General features: G+C 44.7%; 1 protein-coding gene and 1 long non-coding RNA gene across 6 annotated transcripts in view; both read left to right on the top strand.

The window, feature by feature from the left end:
• LOC119404591 (nuclear pore membrane glycoprotein 210) overlaps positions 1-17,473 on the top strand; it is a 345,697-nt gene that overhangs the window by 178,939 nt on the left and 149,285 nt on the right. For both annotated transcript variants that reach the window (XM_037671142.2, XM_049418937.1), the window contains exon 11: positions 9,534-9,626. In XM_037671142.2, the coding sequence (XP_037527070.1) occupies positions 9,534-9,626 (93 nt within the window). The remainder of the gene's footprint in view (positions 1-9,533; positions 9,627-17,473) is intronic.
• On the top strand, positions 12,298-15,913 carry LOC125759789 (uncharacterized). 4 transcript variants are annotated; one of them, XR_007417476.1, is made up of 3 exons: positions 12,298-12,362; positions 15,285-15,342; positions 15,595-15,913. It is a non-coding gene; the product is annotated as an uncharacterized LOC125759789 (long non-coding RNA). The 4 variants fall into 4 exon arrangements; XR_007417477.1 differs by lacking the exon at positions 15,285-15,342 and adding an exon at positions 14,965-15,022; XR_007417478.1 differs by lacking the exon at positions 15,595-15,913 and adding an exon at positions 15,441-15,537.

Below are 17,473 nucleotides of genomic sequence, written 5' to 3'. Positions count from 1 at the left end.
CTATCTTCTTTATGTTAGACCACCCCGCAGCTTCCTTGACACCATTCTACCTTTAAACGCTCATGCGGACTCTTCTATTGCACAGACTCTCTGCCGCGCAGAAGAAGCACGTCGCATAGCTCAGCTCCATACGTTGGCGTCCCAGGACCGCTCCAAGTTCGCCTACTATTCGCGACACAAGGACGTGTCGTACGAAAAAGGGGACAAAGTGTGGCTTTGGACACCACTTCGCAAGCGTGGTCTGTGCCAAAAGTTTCTGGCTCGTTACACCGGCCCTTTCGTCATCAACGATCGCCTAAGTGATGTCACGTGTTCGATTGCTCGCCTCGTAGCTCACAGCTACCGTTCTAGGAAGACGCAGCTTGCTCACGTCACCCGCCTAAAGCGCTGTCATCCTCGTGACTCTTAGCGCACGTAATTTATACTCACCCAGAGGGCTTCGTCTGGGAAAGGAGGAGTGTTACGCTGAAGCGACAACGGAGTCGAAGGAAGAGGAGAACGAAGTGCGTCTGTCTTTGAAGCAACTCGGTGTCAGCGCGGCAACCCTTCGTCCCTTTCATCTATTCATTCATAAATAAACACACCCCATCGTAACAATATTAATCAGAAAGCCTTAGACGCTTCATCAAATGCGAAAATTGACCCTCGGCATCTGCGGCGTTGACACGAGTCATGCAAAAAATTATCATCACATGATGACATCATGACGTCATAGATCGCCAGAACTTTTGACGTCACATGATTGCGTCATCACATCACATAGTCGCCTTGCACTGGTGATGGCCAGTAAAGACAGCAACGCATGAAGCGAAACGTATCCATGGATATGTACAATGTGAAGGAGAAGGTTAGTGAATTGTGCTGAATGACCACCGCTGAGCCCGCCCTGGCCACCTAGCGAAGGTGAGCAAGCAGCCAGGCCACCGTACAGTCGCCATAGCTCTGCACGAGAAGTCCTGATGAATCAACAAGAAATCTGGGGAGCTATACTTTACCCATTCTGTGATAAAACGGAATGAAACGTCACAAGAGGACGAGAGGGAGCATACATTGCGCCACATAGGATTGGTTGAGGCTCGTTTGACAGTCAGACATGAGAATATCAACCGGAAAACTCGGTGCTGTCAATCATTTTGGCAAAGAACGGGCACAGAATGGACGGAGACACCGTTCCGTCCTAATAGAATGGATACAGAACAGTTTCCGGACGACTTGCATTGGGTTGAAACTAGAGCTGTGCGAATAGCAAAATTTCGGGTGCGAAGTGAATTCGAATATTGAAGTGTGAGTGCGAATCGAATCGAATATTTTTCGAATATTTCTCGAATATTTTTCTAATACTTCGAAGCGAAATTCCAGAAAACAAAGTTAGAGAGGATTCCTAAGCATATGCTTATGAGATAGCAACATGAAAGTGTTTCTTTTCGCTAGGTTGATGAAGCACTGGTGGGGTGGTGTTTCATAGTTGTCTTATCAAGAATGGGGCAATGTAGAGGCTGAGTTCTATTTATGTACATGATTTGGTGCAACCAAAGTGTTGCCAACAACACTTTACACATGATAGGCAAAGATGCCATTTCCTCAGCCTCTCCTCCTCTTTCAACTTCAGTGGAAGCCCAACTGATGTGGTGGACAAGGGTGTGCTCCCTTGAAGTCCGGAGTTCCAAATCTGACTCTTAGACGTCGATATATGAGAACATCTGAAATTTTGGTTGCTAAAAAGCTTCGGCTTCCGATTTTTCGGACTTCCTGCCTGAATTTCAGGTACAAAGCAGCATAAATTGAGCCCCCACCTCTGCCACATCTTTCATCTCCATGTTGGAACCAGCGTTTTCTTGAGTTAGTACATTTGCGACTGCAGCGCAGCTTGAAAGGCAGCTTTGCCGCAATACGGGGGTGTAATGAGGTGAAGCATACTGAAAATCTAGGGGCAACTTCCAATCGGATGTTGACTTAAAATAACAGAGAGCTGAGCTAGTTCGTAAGTATTCATTCTAAAAAGACAGGGCGTGCAAACACGGACACAAGAAAGAAGTCAGGACACCACAAACGCCGACTAACAACTGAAGAGGCGCACAACGGCTGAAAAAAAAGAAGGCACGAAAACTTATCTGCGCATGCCCATGCAACAGGCGAACCTATCAATCCGGCACGCGTGGCGGTCTACGTGGAAGATAACTGTTAAGGCACCTGATTTCATCTTTATGCAAGTTAATCGACGGTTGGCTCACGCATGCGCTACCACTATTCTCGATATGCCATGCTGCAATCATCAGGCGCGTTTCTTCGTTTCTATGCCGGTACAACACTGCGCATTCATCAAATTTTGGCGTGCACTTACAATCTCGACAATGTAAAGATAGATTAGAAGGTGAGCCTCCTGTTAGCGATCTCTTATGTTCCAACAATCTCTGGTTGATGCATCGGCCCGTCTGTCCTATGTAGAAGCGGCCGCAGCTGAAAGGGATCTTATACACCACACTCGTACGGCAATCAGTGAATTTGTTGGTGTGTTTTACGAAACAAATATCGGTCCGCTTCTTGTCTTTTACTTAGTGATGCAGAACTATCGATGGTACTATCGATACTATCGATAGCTGACTCACTATCGAACTATCGATGGTGAAAAATACTATCGATAGCGCTATCGATAGTAAAACATCCGATGGTACTATCGATAGTATAAAATCAACAGCGCGGACTCAATGCAGAATAAACGTGGTTCCCCGCGCGCGTGGCACATAGTGGAGCCGGAGGAGCAGGCTGAAGGGCAAGAAAGTTGACATGCTTGTGTTCTTAACCAGAGTGCTTTGCGGAGACATGACCATAAAGTCAAACTGTTCAGCTGTAGTGGATAGGAAGACGTTACATTTAGTGGGACTGCGCGGCTTCAAATTGATATTGCATTTCAGGATTTCAAAATAAGAAAAATATCAAGAAGTTAATTGTAAGCTGTAACTGGTTGCTTTCGGATACAAATTTATTGATGGATATTTTCCGCCATTTTCACTGCGGAAATAATTAATTTCTCTGCCAAAAAATGCTCATAAATTCAGCGAAGCTGGTAGCAGGCTATCGCAACTATTTTGGCAATATAGCCGGCCAGCAACCGCGTCATTATTCACACCACTATCGATAGTATTGTCACGTGGTTGTGACGGTGAAAAATGCTGCAGCCAGACTGGGAAATAAGGAAATCTTTATTTGGGCGAACTTGTGCCCAGAAAATCAAAACTCAAAATACAAGCGATACATGCTGCGCACTGATAGTGGCGGGAGCAGTCGTCAGCCGTTGAGTAATCTGATCATCGATGGAACGCGTTGTCTTTTATACATCAGTCATCAAACCTTCCAGCGTTATCGCTGGTGCTCGCGTAGGCTCTCGAATAAACTTGACTATTCGCGTCCGGCTCGTAATCTTAACAGAATGATCTCAAGCAATTGTGAAGCTTCTCAAAGATTACGGCGCGGTCTGCGTCAAACGTTGCTAACAGTCTTTGTAGGTGAAACCCGAATACGTCAAAACAAAGCAATGAACACGCGTGGCAGTAATATCGCTATAGTAATATTAACGATGGTACTACCGATTGCACTATCGATAGTTTGTCGATAGTAGCACTATCGATAGTTTCAAAGAAACTATCGATACTATCGATAGTCAATTTACCGATAGTTCTGCATCACTACTTTTACTCCCTCATTCTTCCTCTGCACAGCGGCACAAATCTTACCTAGCTTATTGGCAGCCGTGAAAACAACATTAACGCCGTATCTACTTCCTACTTTCTTTAGCCTGTGAGATACGCGATGAATTTACGGTATACCTACGACACGTTTCTTCCTGTCGCTTTCTGCAACCATGCTAGGATTTAATACAATAGACTTCTTTAAACGTTCAGCGACCGTGGCCACTGCATCACGAGGATACCCTACATCTAAAAGACGCGTAACCTGTGCGTTAAAGCTATCACTCATTTTGTGCTCACACGACTTGGTGAGGGCTGACTTAAGGCAAGACATGGCGATGCCGTTTTTTACAACCTTCGAGTGCTTCGACGAAAAATTTAACAGCGGTTTTGACGATCTAGGAGAATACTGCCAGCACACGTGGTTCTTCTGGAACGTTAAGGAAATGTCTAGAAATTGTATTCCGTTATTCTGAGGCACCTCTTTAGTAAAGCTCAGCCCTCCTCCATTTAATTCAAATTTTTCGCTCACGGAAGTTACCACCTTTTGAAAGTCCTCACCACTACAAAAAATCAAGTAATCGTCCACATAACGAAAAACCTTAATAACCGAATTACCTAAGGCGCCTTCCAAAAGATTGTCAATCTTGCTAAGGTATAAACACTGAGAACCGGAACAACTTTAGAACCAATACATATCCCTGACTTCTGCACATAAACGCCTTCCTTCCAACCTACCAGCGTCGACTTTAAATACATGGAAAGGATTTCTAGAAATGCCCCGGTAGAAACACCACATCTTTCGATGAAAACCGTCTGGTGCTCTTGTTCGTTAATACATCCTCTTCTTTTTGCCACATAGCTCTTACTCACTGTGCTCTTCAGTTTCAAGCTTGTGGGAATCGAGCGCGCCCTTCCCTTTGGCGCCTCGTTCCCCAGCTAGCGCGTGTGTTGGCCCCGCGCGGGCACGCGTCCGGGCATGCCTCGACATGCTCACATGCTCACGCCACCAAGCTAGCTTACGTCACTGCGCAACGCCTGTTCTCATTGCACGCAACCGCTGCACGCAACTGCGGCGCAGCTCCTAAACGTCCTGTTGGAAGCAGCGCGCTCGCAGCCTTGTGCTGTAAAGGGAGGCCTCGAGTCCCCGCAGCCAGGCGCACCGAGTAGCCTAAGGGTACCTCTGCCTGAGTACAGCGGTTATTCGGACCGCATGAGTGTCACAGAGTACCTCGAGGCGCTGCACCGCTATCAGCGGGTGATGGGGCTGAGCGACAGCGTTATGCTTGGTAGTGTATTGCCTGTATCGCTGACAGCCCAAGCGGCGCGGTGGTACCGACTTGTCGGCCACCAAGCTCGTTCGATGGAGGAGTTTAGGGCGCTCTTCTGTAGCGAATTCCTTCCTCCTGACTACGAGCGCCGCATGCGTCGCGAGCTAGAGCTCCGAACACAGCATCCCGACGCATCTCTTCTAGAGTACGTCCGGGCTTTGCAGGAACTCTACCTCCTTGCCGACCCTACGGCATCAGACGCTGAGAAGGTAGAGCGAGCCATTCGCCAGGCTCATCCAACCTTCGCCGCTTACCTTCGGAGCGCCCGTTATCGTAACCTGAACGAGCTGGCCTCCGATGCGAAGCGTATTCACGGCGACATACTGGCGGCGAGAGCCTACCGCCCGCCGCCACCGCCGTCCGCTTCTCTCGAGCCTCGTTGTGCGTGGGCTGGTGGTGACTCGTCACCCCGTAATCCCCCTAATCACGAGGTGGCCTCGGCCGTGAGAGAGCAACGAGACGCGCCGGACGTTTCGGACCGCGCGCTCGACCCGTACTCGTACGCCCGGGCGTGCCCCTTTGCACTGCAGGGCGAACGAGAACGGAACCCCCGTGCCCCAATGCACGAGGAGAGATCCGATCGCGGAGCCCCCCCTGCGGCTAGCGAACGGAGACCTCCTAGCTCTCAGGGGTCGCCAAAATCCCTCACTGATGGGGGAAAAGGTGTCGTCTGCTACCGTTGTCATGAGCGTGGCCACACCGCGCGATCATGCAACGCGCCCCACCCGATGCAAGGGCCTGCTCACCCGTCGGGAAATGGGGTGAGCCGTCGGTGAGCTCCCCCTCGCCGGCGGCTACAGCAGTACGAGAGCATGGGGGTGTAACCCAACCTCTGGCACCGATGGCGTGTCGCGCTAGACATGACTTTCCAGCCACGCCGGCGCCGTTCATCGCCCTTACGATCGCTGGTCGAGAGTTTGCGGCGTTGCTGGATAGCGGGGCTTCGATCTCGCTGTTCGGCGAAGAGGTTATGGCTCATTTGCGCGACCGCTGTGTCCGCCTTCGAGCTTGCGACACTGCCTTCCATCTCGCCAGCGGTACCGCCACCTCGTGCGGCGCTGCGCGGTTGGTTGTGCGCTGGGAGAATCGCGCGCGCCGACAGCGCTTCGTGCATCTCCCGGGTCTTTCCGTGCCCGTGATTCTTGGTCGCGACTTTCTCGCGCACACGGGTATCGTGATAGACGTCGCAAGCGGAGGCTACAGGGACGGCCCTTCCGGCGCCCTACGGCCATTCGCTACACCTCCCGTGGTCTCGGCTGCCCGTAAGTCGCCGGACGCCACGAGAGAGCAGGAGGAGAGGAGACAAAACGTGGCCCCTTCGGCCCGTGTCTCTCACTCAGACGCCAAGACTGGCCCTTTGGCCGGTGCGGCAGAAAACGGTCCGTTCCTACCGCTTTCTCTCGAGCATAGCGCTGCAGCGGTGGACGAGGTCTCAGCTACGCCGGTGACCACCCCCGTACGCAGCAGCTCGGATCGCTCGCTGCCGCCTTTGCCGGACAGCTTGTCGACACATGAGAAGGCACGACTGTCGTCGCTGCTAACTCGTTTCAGTGACATGTTCACTGAACGCCCGGGTTGCACCTCTCTTGTGAGGCACCGGATTGACACAGGCGACGCACAACCGTGGAAATGCAATCCTCGCCCCGTCAGTGTGGCCAAGAGGAAAGCAATTGACCAGGCGTTGGATGAGTTGATTGAGACCGGAGTTGTCCAACGCTCAAACAGTCCCTGGGGTTCACCGGTGGTAATGGTCCCCAAAAGAGACGGCTCCTATCGGCTCTGTGTGGACTACCGCCGGCTAAACGAGGTCACGAGGAAGGATGCTTATCCTATGCCTAACGTTGACTCGATCGTGGCTGCTCTAGGCGGTGCCTGCTACTTCAGCACCTTGGATGCTAGCAGCTTTGAAAAACAATGCCCCCTGATGTTGATATTGAGTTATCATAATTCTATGTTTCTTCGTGCGTTGAATACATTTGTGAATTTCCTCAGCAGACGATCAAGACATGATGCGTTCTTCTGGGGCACTCGCCTTTCTCCTACTGGCTTTTTATTCCCTCTCCTCTTGTGACGTTCTGTCACGGAACGTGCACGACAAAGCTCCCCTGGATGCCATGTACTAGACAATGTGGGTCCCTTGCTGTAGGCATTTGCCCTGGATAGTCTTTGTAATCATGCGTGAAGAATGTCTGTAGTTGTGCCTGTGCCAGTTTCGCTGCACTGTTTACAACACTGAGGTCATCAGTGGTGGCCAGAAGACTGGTGTTGGCACAGATGGTGGTGGTGCCTTCACCAGTGGAAAAAGGTTCTTGGCATGTTTTCAGTGACCACCTTGGATCTGGTTCAGTAAATTTGGTAGACTGAGCAGCCTCATGTTGGAGTTTGTTATGAGCACTGTGTCGAATGCCTTTCTCACTATTCAAATGTCAAGGAGTGGTGGCTCCTTCCTTCCAGCTGCTGATGTAATCTACATAGCAGTGTTGCAGGCACCTGCTGGGCTAATACATACTGAAGTTACCTACTCAGCAGGGTCCCATTTCCTGAACATTTTGCTTGAATGTGCCCACAACCACACTGGAAGCAAATGGCACAGTCCTGGCGTCATCCACCAGTACAGTTGCATGCAGTGTGGATGATGCTACCGCATCATCGGCAAACAATGTGGCTTGATGCTTGTTGTAGCCATCGCTCTACTGCTAGTTATGTCGGCATGCAAATTGGCTGCACTGAAATGGCAGGCCACTGGTCCTGATGATATGAAAGCATTGCTTTTGTGTGAGCAGTTGGCTCAGGACAAGGTCTCTCTTCTACCACAATCAGCAAGGAAGCACTGACTGTATGGTTTGCTGCTGATTGTAGTAGACGGCCACTACATACATGAACTTCCTTAAATTCTCGTCGGGGTGCTGCATGGGCTGCTCCAATGCCACCTTAAGTCACAGATTTTCATCAAAGTGGCAAACTCCTCCTTGAATACAACAGCGAATGCATCCCAGCAGTCAAAGGGCCCAGCAAAGTGACACCACAGTTTGGCACTTCCTTACAAGGTGGTCGCAAGGGCGGGCTGTATGGGGTCTTCACATGTAGTGTTCATCAACACACAAAAGTTCTGCCCGTTGTCAATCTATTCCAGTGGCTACTGCATGTAGGAGAATCCTTAAAACTGCTGCATCATCCCTGGTGTCACCACTGTTGTCAAATGTGATCTGGCGGTAATGGTGTTAAGAAAGGAAGCCGCTGTGTTTGCTTTCACCATGGGAGCAGATAAGACCTTGGAGGCTGAAGCAGGCCCTACCATTAATGCTTGTCGCGCTTGTGGTGTCAAATGCCCGCTCCGTCACTGACCGATGGTTTGCTGCTGAGGCATCTGCATTGGATTATCTAGAATTCATGTCAGCTCCGTCCCAAATGAACCTCCACTTGTTATGACGAATTGTATAGCGCAAACGGGGTACTTGGACAGACAGAGAAAACGAGGACAGGCGCTGTCTTCAGAAAACTGACAGAAAACTGTCAGTTTTCTCTGTCTGTCCAAGTACCCCGTTTGCGCTATACAATTCGTCATGACATACCAACTAGCCCAAGCCGATATCCACTTGTTAGGTTTATTAGGCAGCAAGAAGCCATCACTTACTTCACCACCATGGATGGATGCCCTCACACTGTTTTAAACTAAATAATTAGAAGCATAGCTGTGGCGAATACCCGTCCAATTCTCCATAGAGCCTAACACATTTGCTGACCGTTTAAACCAAATTGGCTTGATTTATGGCCTCTGGCTAGTGAGTACCGCCATCACTTTTTGTTGCATAGAGATTGATAATAATAATATCCGGGGTTTTACGTCCCAAAACCACGATATGATCATGAGAGACGCCGTAGTGGAGGGCTCCGGAAATTTCGACCATCTGGTGTTCTTAATGTGCACCTAAATGTAAGTACACAGGCCTCTACCATTTCACCTCCATCGAAACGCGACCGCCGCAGCCGGGATCGAACCCGTGACCTTTGGATCAGCAGCCGAACACCGTAACCGCTATACCACCGCGGCGGGCTGCATAGAGATTGACTGTGCCCCTCAACTTGCACTGTGGCCAATGCCATGGTGTCCTGGAAAAGGTCTTCTGACTAAGGTGCAATTGTGGCGATGCCTGTGCAGGTAAATTAGAGCTTCTCATGAAATACAAAGGGCTGAGCCATAAGTATTCATCCTCAGCATCATCCACCACACCAACAACAAAGTGTCCAGCTACACAGGTGCGCATATTGCCGTATTGGGTGATTTGCTACTTTACAAAATGTAATAATTTATTGCATAGCGGGTACCTTGCAACCGTGCAACCGTGCTTGCAGTGGCTGCCCTAAGGCAGTTGACAGTGGACTCTATGAAGGCTGCTGCTGCAGTCATGCTGTGACTGTGCTGCATGCTTTGTGCATGCCTGGCGTCTTTTAGGCAGGCGTCATTGATTGATCAAAAACTTGACACATTGTACATTTAACTGTGTGATCTTTGCAGCTGAAGACCAGGAGCTAAAGCCATTTGATGACTGCAGCCAGGTGTCGCTTGCTGTGGAACTTGTGGACAAGCGTATCATAAAGCACCTCCCAGGCAAGTGGGCCTTTATTTAGCGTTAGCCAACTGTATTTCACTGTGGCACAGCTGCACTATGTTGTGTACCTTGCAGTATGACAACTTTGACTTGTGTTTGTAGACATAAGGCAAAACCACAAATCCACACCTTCACATAGTATTAAGAAAGTGGCAGGAAAATTTGGCGATGTATTTTGTGCTCAGCAACGTGCAAGTTGTCTAGCATGTGTGCCCTTACTAGTGTTAGGAAGAATGGCAGCTGTGGTATAAACCACAAACTGGAGTTAGTGATGAAAAGTTCATAAATGGGTGTTGTGCTGGAGCCGACGTTTCGACAAGCAAACTTTTCTTCAAGGCTGCAACTGGTTGCGTGGAGACAAGTCCGCTTGTTGAAACGTCAGCTCCAGCACACCCCCTGTTTTTTACGAATTTTTCATCACAAGTTTTCATCTTCCCCTGACACCTGCCTTTTTTTGGAAACGCAAGTTTGTAGCATACAGAACGAAGGTAGTATGAGGTCCCGTTGGGCTGTGGCAGGGTCGATGTGTGCCAAATGAGAAGGTGCTTGAATGAATGGCTGTTGGAGCATTCGTATGCTGCAAGCTACAATAGTGGAGAACATTTGGCGGTACATTGTAGGTTTTGCTCCAACCGCATGCCCCTCTTTGGTGAAACGAAAAAAATTTGCACAGCTTGCAGTAGTGGTGCAAGGTGGGAACCAGCAACGGAGCTGGGTGGTCTTCCTCATCTTTTTTAAATTTTTTCTTTCTTTCTTCCTCTCTTTCTCTCTGTTTTTTTAATCTCCTAACAGTGAAGCCTTTGCAGCTTGCCGTAGTTTGTGCGGTGTTACAAAAATCTCCACAGGTGGGTGCACTACAGGAATTAGGCCAGCCCCACCATCGAGTACAGCAGGTGCGTGCGTGAAACGAACGCTCTGCTTGGTGAAGTGGAGCACGTGAAACATGTGAAAGAGAGAGAGAAAGAAGGAGCGTCAAAGAAGGCCATAGAAAGAGAAATATAGGGAATGAAGACATTGAAGGACTTAGAAAGAAATAGGCACGAAAAAGAAATGCAAAAAACTGAAAGCAAGTTTGAATGAGAAAAAAAAGAAATAAAGAGAAACAAAGAAAAAGAGAGAAAGAAGCAGTGAAAGAGATAAAAAGACATGAAAAACATGAACAAGAGTTGAAATAACAGAGAGCAAAACAGAAAGAAAAGGAAAGAGAGACATAAATAGAAACAAAGAAAGAGAGAGAACGAAGCAGATAGAGAAACAAGGAAGGCCACCCAGCTGCACTGTTCCTTTAGCTTGGCACCACTAGTGAGAAGCTGACATAATTTTTAACAGCGAAGCTATTTAGCAAATCGTTCCTTGTGAGTCGATCGCAGAAAACTATCATCTTAACGGGTATGTGCCACTGTATGGTTACCTGAGAACGAGTACAGAGATGGAAAGAAAGAGAGAGGGAAAGAAAAAGGAGAGAAACAGAGAGACGGAAAGAAAGATATAAAAGAAGACAGAAAAATTCTTGCCGTAAAAAATTCTTCACAAGGCGGGATTCGAACACTCATACCCTCGATCCGAAGGCGAGTGTCCTAACCACTCGGCTATCCAGGCACGCTAGCAGAGCACAGCATAGCCTTGTGTAGTATAGTGTAGTAAGGGGGTGGGAAAGGGAAGTGGCGTGAGGAGGGATGTGATCCTGAGGAGGAGGGGGGGGGGGGGAGTAAAGTGTAGCACTGAAAGAGTGAGCAAGAGAAATAGAAAGAAATCGAGAAAGAAAGAGACAAGAGAGCATCAACGAAAGAGAGAGAAAGAGGTAGAGAAGTAAAAAAAGAGGAAGCAAGCATCGCGTGATCTAGCAGCCAGATACCGCACCACCTGACCAATCCGCGCAAGCACAGTAGCTAAGCCACACCCACTGACGAAGATATCGCGTGCAACCTCTGCTCTATAGTCTATAGCCTGGCTGCGTACTCCTGAGGAGGAAGCCGCGCATCTCGAAGCCAGACATGTCGGTCGACGGGTCCATGTTTTTGCTGTGCCAAACTTTGCGCAACTTAGTGCAAACTGCCTGCAACTTTTTTGTCTCCATTTCTTTCTATTTCTTCCGTTCGCTTTTTTTTTTCTCTCTGTTTCTTGCTCTTTTTATGTTTTTTTGTCTTTTCTCCCTTTCTTTCTCTATTTCTATTTCTTGTTTCCTCGTTCATTTATCTCTTTCTCTGTCTCTCTATTTCTTTCTCTTTCTGTATTTCTCTCTGTTTATTTTATCTCTTTCTCTTCCTGTCTGTTTCTTTCTCTTTGTATTTCTCTCTCTCTCTCTCTCTCTGTTTTTTCTCTTTCTCTTCTTGTCTGTTTCTTTCTCTCTTTGCATTTCTCCTTCTCTGTTTTTTTCTTTCTCTTTCTGTATTGCAGTCTGTTTTTTTATCTCTTTCTCATCCTATTTCTTTCTCTGTCTACGTATTTTTTTCTTTCTTTCTCTTTCTGTATTGCAGCCTGTTTTTTAAATCTTTCTCTTCGTGTCTGTTTCTTTCTCTTTCTGTATTGCGCTCTGTTTTTTTATCTCTTTCTCTTCCTGTCTGTTCCTTTCTGTCTTTATAATTTTTCTCTCTCTCGGTTTCATTTTTTCCTTTCTTTCTTTCATTCTCTTTCTGTGTTGCAGTCTCTTATATCTTTTTCTCTTCCTGTGTGTTTCTTTCTGTCTTTGTATTTCTCTCTCTGTTTCATTATTTTTCTTTGTCTTTCTTATTGCAGTCTTTTTTTTATTTCTTTCTCTTCCTGTCTGTTTCTTTCTCTTTCTGTATTGCAGTCTGTTTTTTTATCTCTTTCTCTTCCTGTCTGTCTATTTCTCTGTCTTTGTATTTCTCTCTCTCTCTGTTGCATTCTTTTTCTTTCTTCCTCTTTCTTATTGACAGTCTTTTTTTTATCTCTTTCTCTTTCTCTTCCTGCCTGTTTATTTCTCTATCTTCGTATTTCTCTCTCTCTGTGTTTCATTCTTTTTGTTTCTTTCTTTCTTATTGCAGTCTTTTTTTATCTCTTTCTCTTCTGTCTGTTTCTTTCTCTTTCTGTATTGCAGTCTGTTTTTTTTATCTCTTTCTCTTCCTGTCTGTTTATTTCTCTATCTTCATATTTCTCTCTGTGTGTGTTTCATTCTTTTTCTTTCTTTCTTTCATTTTCTTATCGCGGTCTTTTTTTATCTCTTTCTCTTCCTGTCTGTTTATTTCTCTATCTTCGTATTTCTCTGTGTTTCATTCTTTTTCTTTCTTTCTTTCTCTTTCTTATTGCAGTCTTTTTTTTATCTCTTTCTCTTCCTGTCTGTTTCTTTCTCTTTCTGTATTGCAGTCTGTTTTTTTTATCTCTTTCTCTTCCTGTCTGTTTATTTCTCTATCTTCATATTTCTCTCTGTGTGTGTTTCATTCTTTTTCTTTCTTTCTTTCTTTCATTTTCTTATCGCGGTCTTTTTTTATCTCTTTCTCTTCCTGTCTGTTTCTTTCTCTTTCTGTATTGCAGTCTGTTCTTTTGTCTCTTTCTCTTCCTGTCTGTTTATTTCTCTACGTATTTCTCTATGTGTTTCATTCTTTTTCTTTCTTTCTTTCTCTTTCTTATTGCAGTCTTTTTTTTATCTCTTTCTCTTCCTGTCTGTTTCTTTCTCTTTCTGTATTGCAGCCTGTTTTTTTTATCTCTTTCTCTTCCTGTCTGTTTATTTCTCTATCTTCATATTTCTCTGTGTGTGTTTCATTCTTTTTCTTTCTTTCTTTCATTTTCTTATCGCGGTCTTTTTTTATCTCTTTCTCTTCCTGTCTGTTTCTTTCTCTTTCTGTATTGCAGTCTGTTTTTTTTATCTCTTTCTCTTCCTGTCTGTTTATTTCTCTATCTTCATATTTCTCTCTGTGTGTGTTTCATTCCTTTTCTTTCTTTCTTTCATTTTCTTATCGCGGTCTTTTTTTATCTCTTTCTCTTCCTGTCTGTTTCTTTCTCTTTCTGTATTGCAGTCTGTTCTTTTGTCTCTTTCTCTTCCTGTCTGTTTAATTTCTCCATCTTCGTATTTCTCTATGTGTTTCATTCTTTTTCTTTCTTTCTTTCTCTTTCTTATTGCAGTCTTTTTTTTATCTCTTTCTCTTCCTGTCTGTTTATTTCTCTATCTTCATATTTCTCTCTGTGTGTGTTTCATTCCTTTTCTTTCTTTCTTTCATTTTCTTATCGCGGTCTTTTTTTATCTCTTTCTCTTCCTGTCTGTTTCTTTCTCTTTCTGTATTGCAGTCTGTTCTTTTGTCTCTTTCTCTTCCTGTCTGTTTATTTCTCTATCTTCGTATTTCTCTATGTGTTTCATTCTTTTTCTTCTTTCTTTCTCTTTCTTATTGCAGTCTTTTTTTTATCTCTTTCTCTTCCTGTCTGTTTTATTTCTCTATCTTCATATTCTTCTGTTGTGTTTCATTCTTTTTCTTTCTTTCTTTCATTTTTCTATCGCGGTTTTTTTATATCTTCTTTCCTGTCTGTTTCTTATCTTTCTGTATTGCAGTCTGTTTCTTTGTCTCTTTCTCTTCCTGTTGTTATTTCTCCATCTTCGTATTTCTCTATGTGTTTCATTCTTTTTCTTTCTTTCTTTCTCTTTCTTATTGCAGTTTTTTTTATCTCTTTCTCTCCTGTCTGTTTTTTCTCTTTCTGTATTGCAGTCTGTTTTTGTCCTCTTCTCTTCCTGTCTGTTTATTCTCTATCTTCGATTTCTCTATGTGTTTCATTCTTTTTCTTTCTTTCTTTCTCTTCTTATTGCAGTCTTTTTGGTTATCCTTTCTCTTCCTGTCTGTTTATTTCTCTATCTTCATATTCTCTCTGTGTGTGTTTCATTCTTTTTCTTTCTTTCTTTCATTTCTTATCGCGGTCTTTTTTTATCTCTTTCTCTCCTGTCTGTTTCTTTCTCTTTCTGTATTGCAGTCTGTTCTTTTGTCTCTTTCTCTTCCTGTCTGTTTATTTCTCCATCTTCGTATTCTCTATGTGTTTCTTCTTTTTTCTTTCTTTCTTCTCTTTCTTATTGCAGTCTTTTTTTATCTCTTTCTCTTCCGTCTGTTTCTTTCTCTTTCTGTATTGCAGTCTGTTCTTTTGTCTCTTTCTCTTCCTGTCTGTTTATTTCTCTATCTTCGTATTTCTCTATGTGTTTCATTCTTTTCTTTCTTTCTTTTCTCTTTCTTATTGCAGTCTTTTTTTTTATACTCTTTCTCTTCCTGTCTGTTTCTTTCTCTTTCTGTATTGCAGTCTGTTCTTTTGTCTCTTTCTCTTCCTGTCTGTTTATTTCTCTATCTTCGTATTTCTCTATGTGTTTCATTCTTTTTCTTTCTTTCTTTCTCTTTCTTATTGCAGTCTTTTTTTTATCTCTTTCTCTTCCTGTCTGTTTCTTTCTCTTTCTGTATTGCAGTCTGTTCTTTTGTCTCTTTCTCTTCCTGTCTGTTTATTTCTCCATCTTCGTATTTCTCTATGTGTTTCATTCTTTTTCTTTCTTTCTTTCTCTTTCTTATTGCAGTCTTTTTTTTATCTCTTTCTCTTCCTGTCTGTTTCTTTCTCTTTCTGTATTGCAGTCTTTTCTTTTGTCTCTTTCTCTTCCTGTCTGTTTATTTCTCTATCTTCGTATTTCTCTATGTGTTTCATTCTTTTTCTTTCTTTCTTTCTCTTTCTTATTGCAGTCTTTTTTTTATCTCTTTCTCTTCCTGTCTGTTTCTTTCTCTTTCTGTATTGCAGTCTGTTCTTTTGTCTCTTTCTCTTCCTGTCTGTTTATTTATCTTCGTATTTCTCTATGTGTTTCATTCTTTTTCTTTCTTTCTTTCTCTTTCTTATTGCAGTCTTTTTTATCTCTTTCTCTTCCTGTCTGTTTCTTTCTCTTTCTGTATTGCAGTCTGTTCTTTTGTCTCTTTCTCTTCCTGTCTGTTTATTTATCTTCGTATTTCTCTATGTGTTTCATTCTTTTTCTTTCTTTCTTTCTCTTTCTTATTGCAGTCTTTTTTATCTCTTTCTCTTCCTGTCTGTTTCTTTCTCTTTCTGTATTGCAGTCTGTTCTTTTGTCTCTTTCTCTTCCTGTCTGTTTATTTCTCTATCTTCATATTTCTCTCTGTGTGTGTTTCATTCTTTTTCTTTCTTTCTTTCATTTTCTTATCGCAGTCTTTTTTCATCTCTTTCTCTTCCTGTCTGTTTCTTTCTCTTTCTGTATTGCAGTCTGTTCTTTTGTCTCTTTCTCTTCCTGTCTGTTTATTTCTCTATCTTCGTATTTCTCTATGTGTTTCATTCTTTTTCTTTCTTTCTCTTTCTTATTGCAGTCTTTTTTATCTCTTTCTCTTCCTGTTTATTTCTCTGTCTTTGTATTTATCTCTCTGTTCCTTTCTGTTTCGGTATTCCTGTGTGCTTTATCTGTCTCTTTTTTATGTCTGTTTCTTTCTCTCTTTTCCTCTCTGTTTGTTGCACCTTCTTTGGACAGATCAGCACAGTGAGAGTGTGCGCCAGGCGCACGTGATTGGAAAGTGAAGCAGACGATGAAAAAGAAGACGAAGAGAGTGCGTGCCGGCCAAATTATTGTGCAGGTACAGGCCGTTGATGATGATGATAATTACTTGAGGACGCGCGCTGGCAGTTTGTCGAGCTTAAACAGCTCCGCTGTTAAAAGTGCTGGGGCGTGCAAGAGAGAAAAGGGCAAGTGAAATACTGGAAGCATCTGTGATTATCAAGCTTGGCCCATGTAAGCCTGTCGTGAGCCTTCCATTTATCTCAGAGCCTAAATTTTCGGGGTATATAACGGGCTGTTAAGATGGTGTGATACAGTTGCGTCGGAAGTGGACGTTTGATGTCGATAAATCTAGTTGTTAATCTGTGCTTGTCTTGTCTACTTCTACTTGTCCTCCATCCGCTGCGCAATTTTATTTGTTTCACTCGAAGTAACTTGCACTGCCCAAGCACGACGCTAAATTTTGATAGCATCATCTGTCAGCCATGCTATTAAGTGGCAAAGCATTGTTTCAGGCTTGTGTAAAAGGTGCATGCAGCGACCCACATCCTCCCTCGGGAATGGGCATTTCAGATCGCACTAGGGGTGTGGTGAACTCTTGAATGATTTTGTCCTAAGTTTAGAATTTTCTTTTTATTAAACAAGCACTGCTGTGTTAGTGTCCCTTTAGTGACCCTTTCTGTTCACCCTGTCTACAGTTGCTTCTATAGCGTAGTGGATAAAGTATTCGTTTTTCGTTCTAGAGGTCAGTGACTTTACTTGTTTCCATCTGTGATGAAGAGAAGGCACCACCTTTGACTGTATATACAGTAAAACCTCGTTAATTCAAAGGTCTCGGGACCGAGAAAAATATCCCAATCAAGCGGGATTCCCAATTATCCGAAACAACGCGAAATCAAAGAAATCAGCCAGAAAACGTGATACACGAAAGTCACACCTTCATTGTGGCAAGTTTGCCTACTTGGAGAAAAGTTTCTCCATGCGTGACTGACGCGTTCGGTAGTTCCCAGCACTGAAAGTCATGTTTTCCAGCCTTTCAATGAGGCGCAGCATCTCAGCCTCGCCGCCTTTGCACTCGACGAAGCTGCGCACAACACTCAAGGCGTCGATGACATCCACCAAAGGGGGTGCTCGGGAGGGCTCGTCATTACTGTCAACATTAGAGGCCGAATCGGTCGATTTCGCAGCTATCTCGCTGTCGATGTCGGCGTAACACGTCTGCACTGTGCACTCGACATTTGCATACTCAGAGAATCCGATTGGAGTGCAATCCTCGTCCTCCGCATGCAAAGCCTCATATCGAGCGCAGAGGGTCTCCCCTTCTTCATCAAACGGGGAAGTGACAGCGGTGACATCACACTCAGCGGAGGTTGCCTCTTC

Source organism: Rhipicephalus sanguineus, chromosome 9 (genome assembly GCF_013339695.2).
Source record: "Rhipicephalus sanguineus isolate Rsan-2018 chromosome 9, BIME_Rsan_1.4, whole genome shotgun sequence".
NCBI classification, from domain to species: domain Eukaryota; kingdom Metazoa; phylum Arthropoda; class Arachnida; order Ixodida; family Ixodidae; genus Rhipicephalus; species Rhipicephalus sanguineus.
Note: the sequence above shows the minus strand (reverse complement) of the source record. Positions and strands in the feature narration are given on the sequence as shown.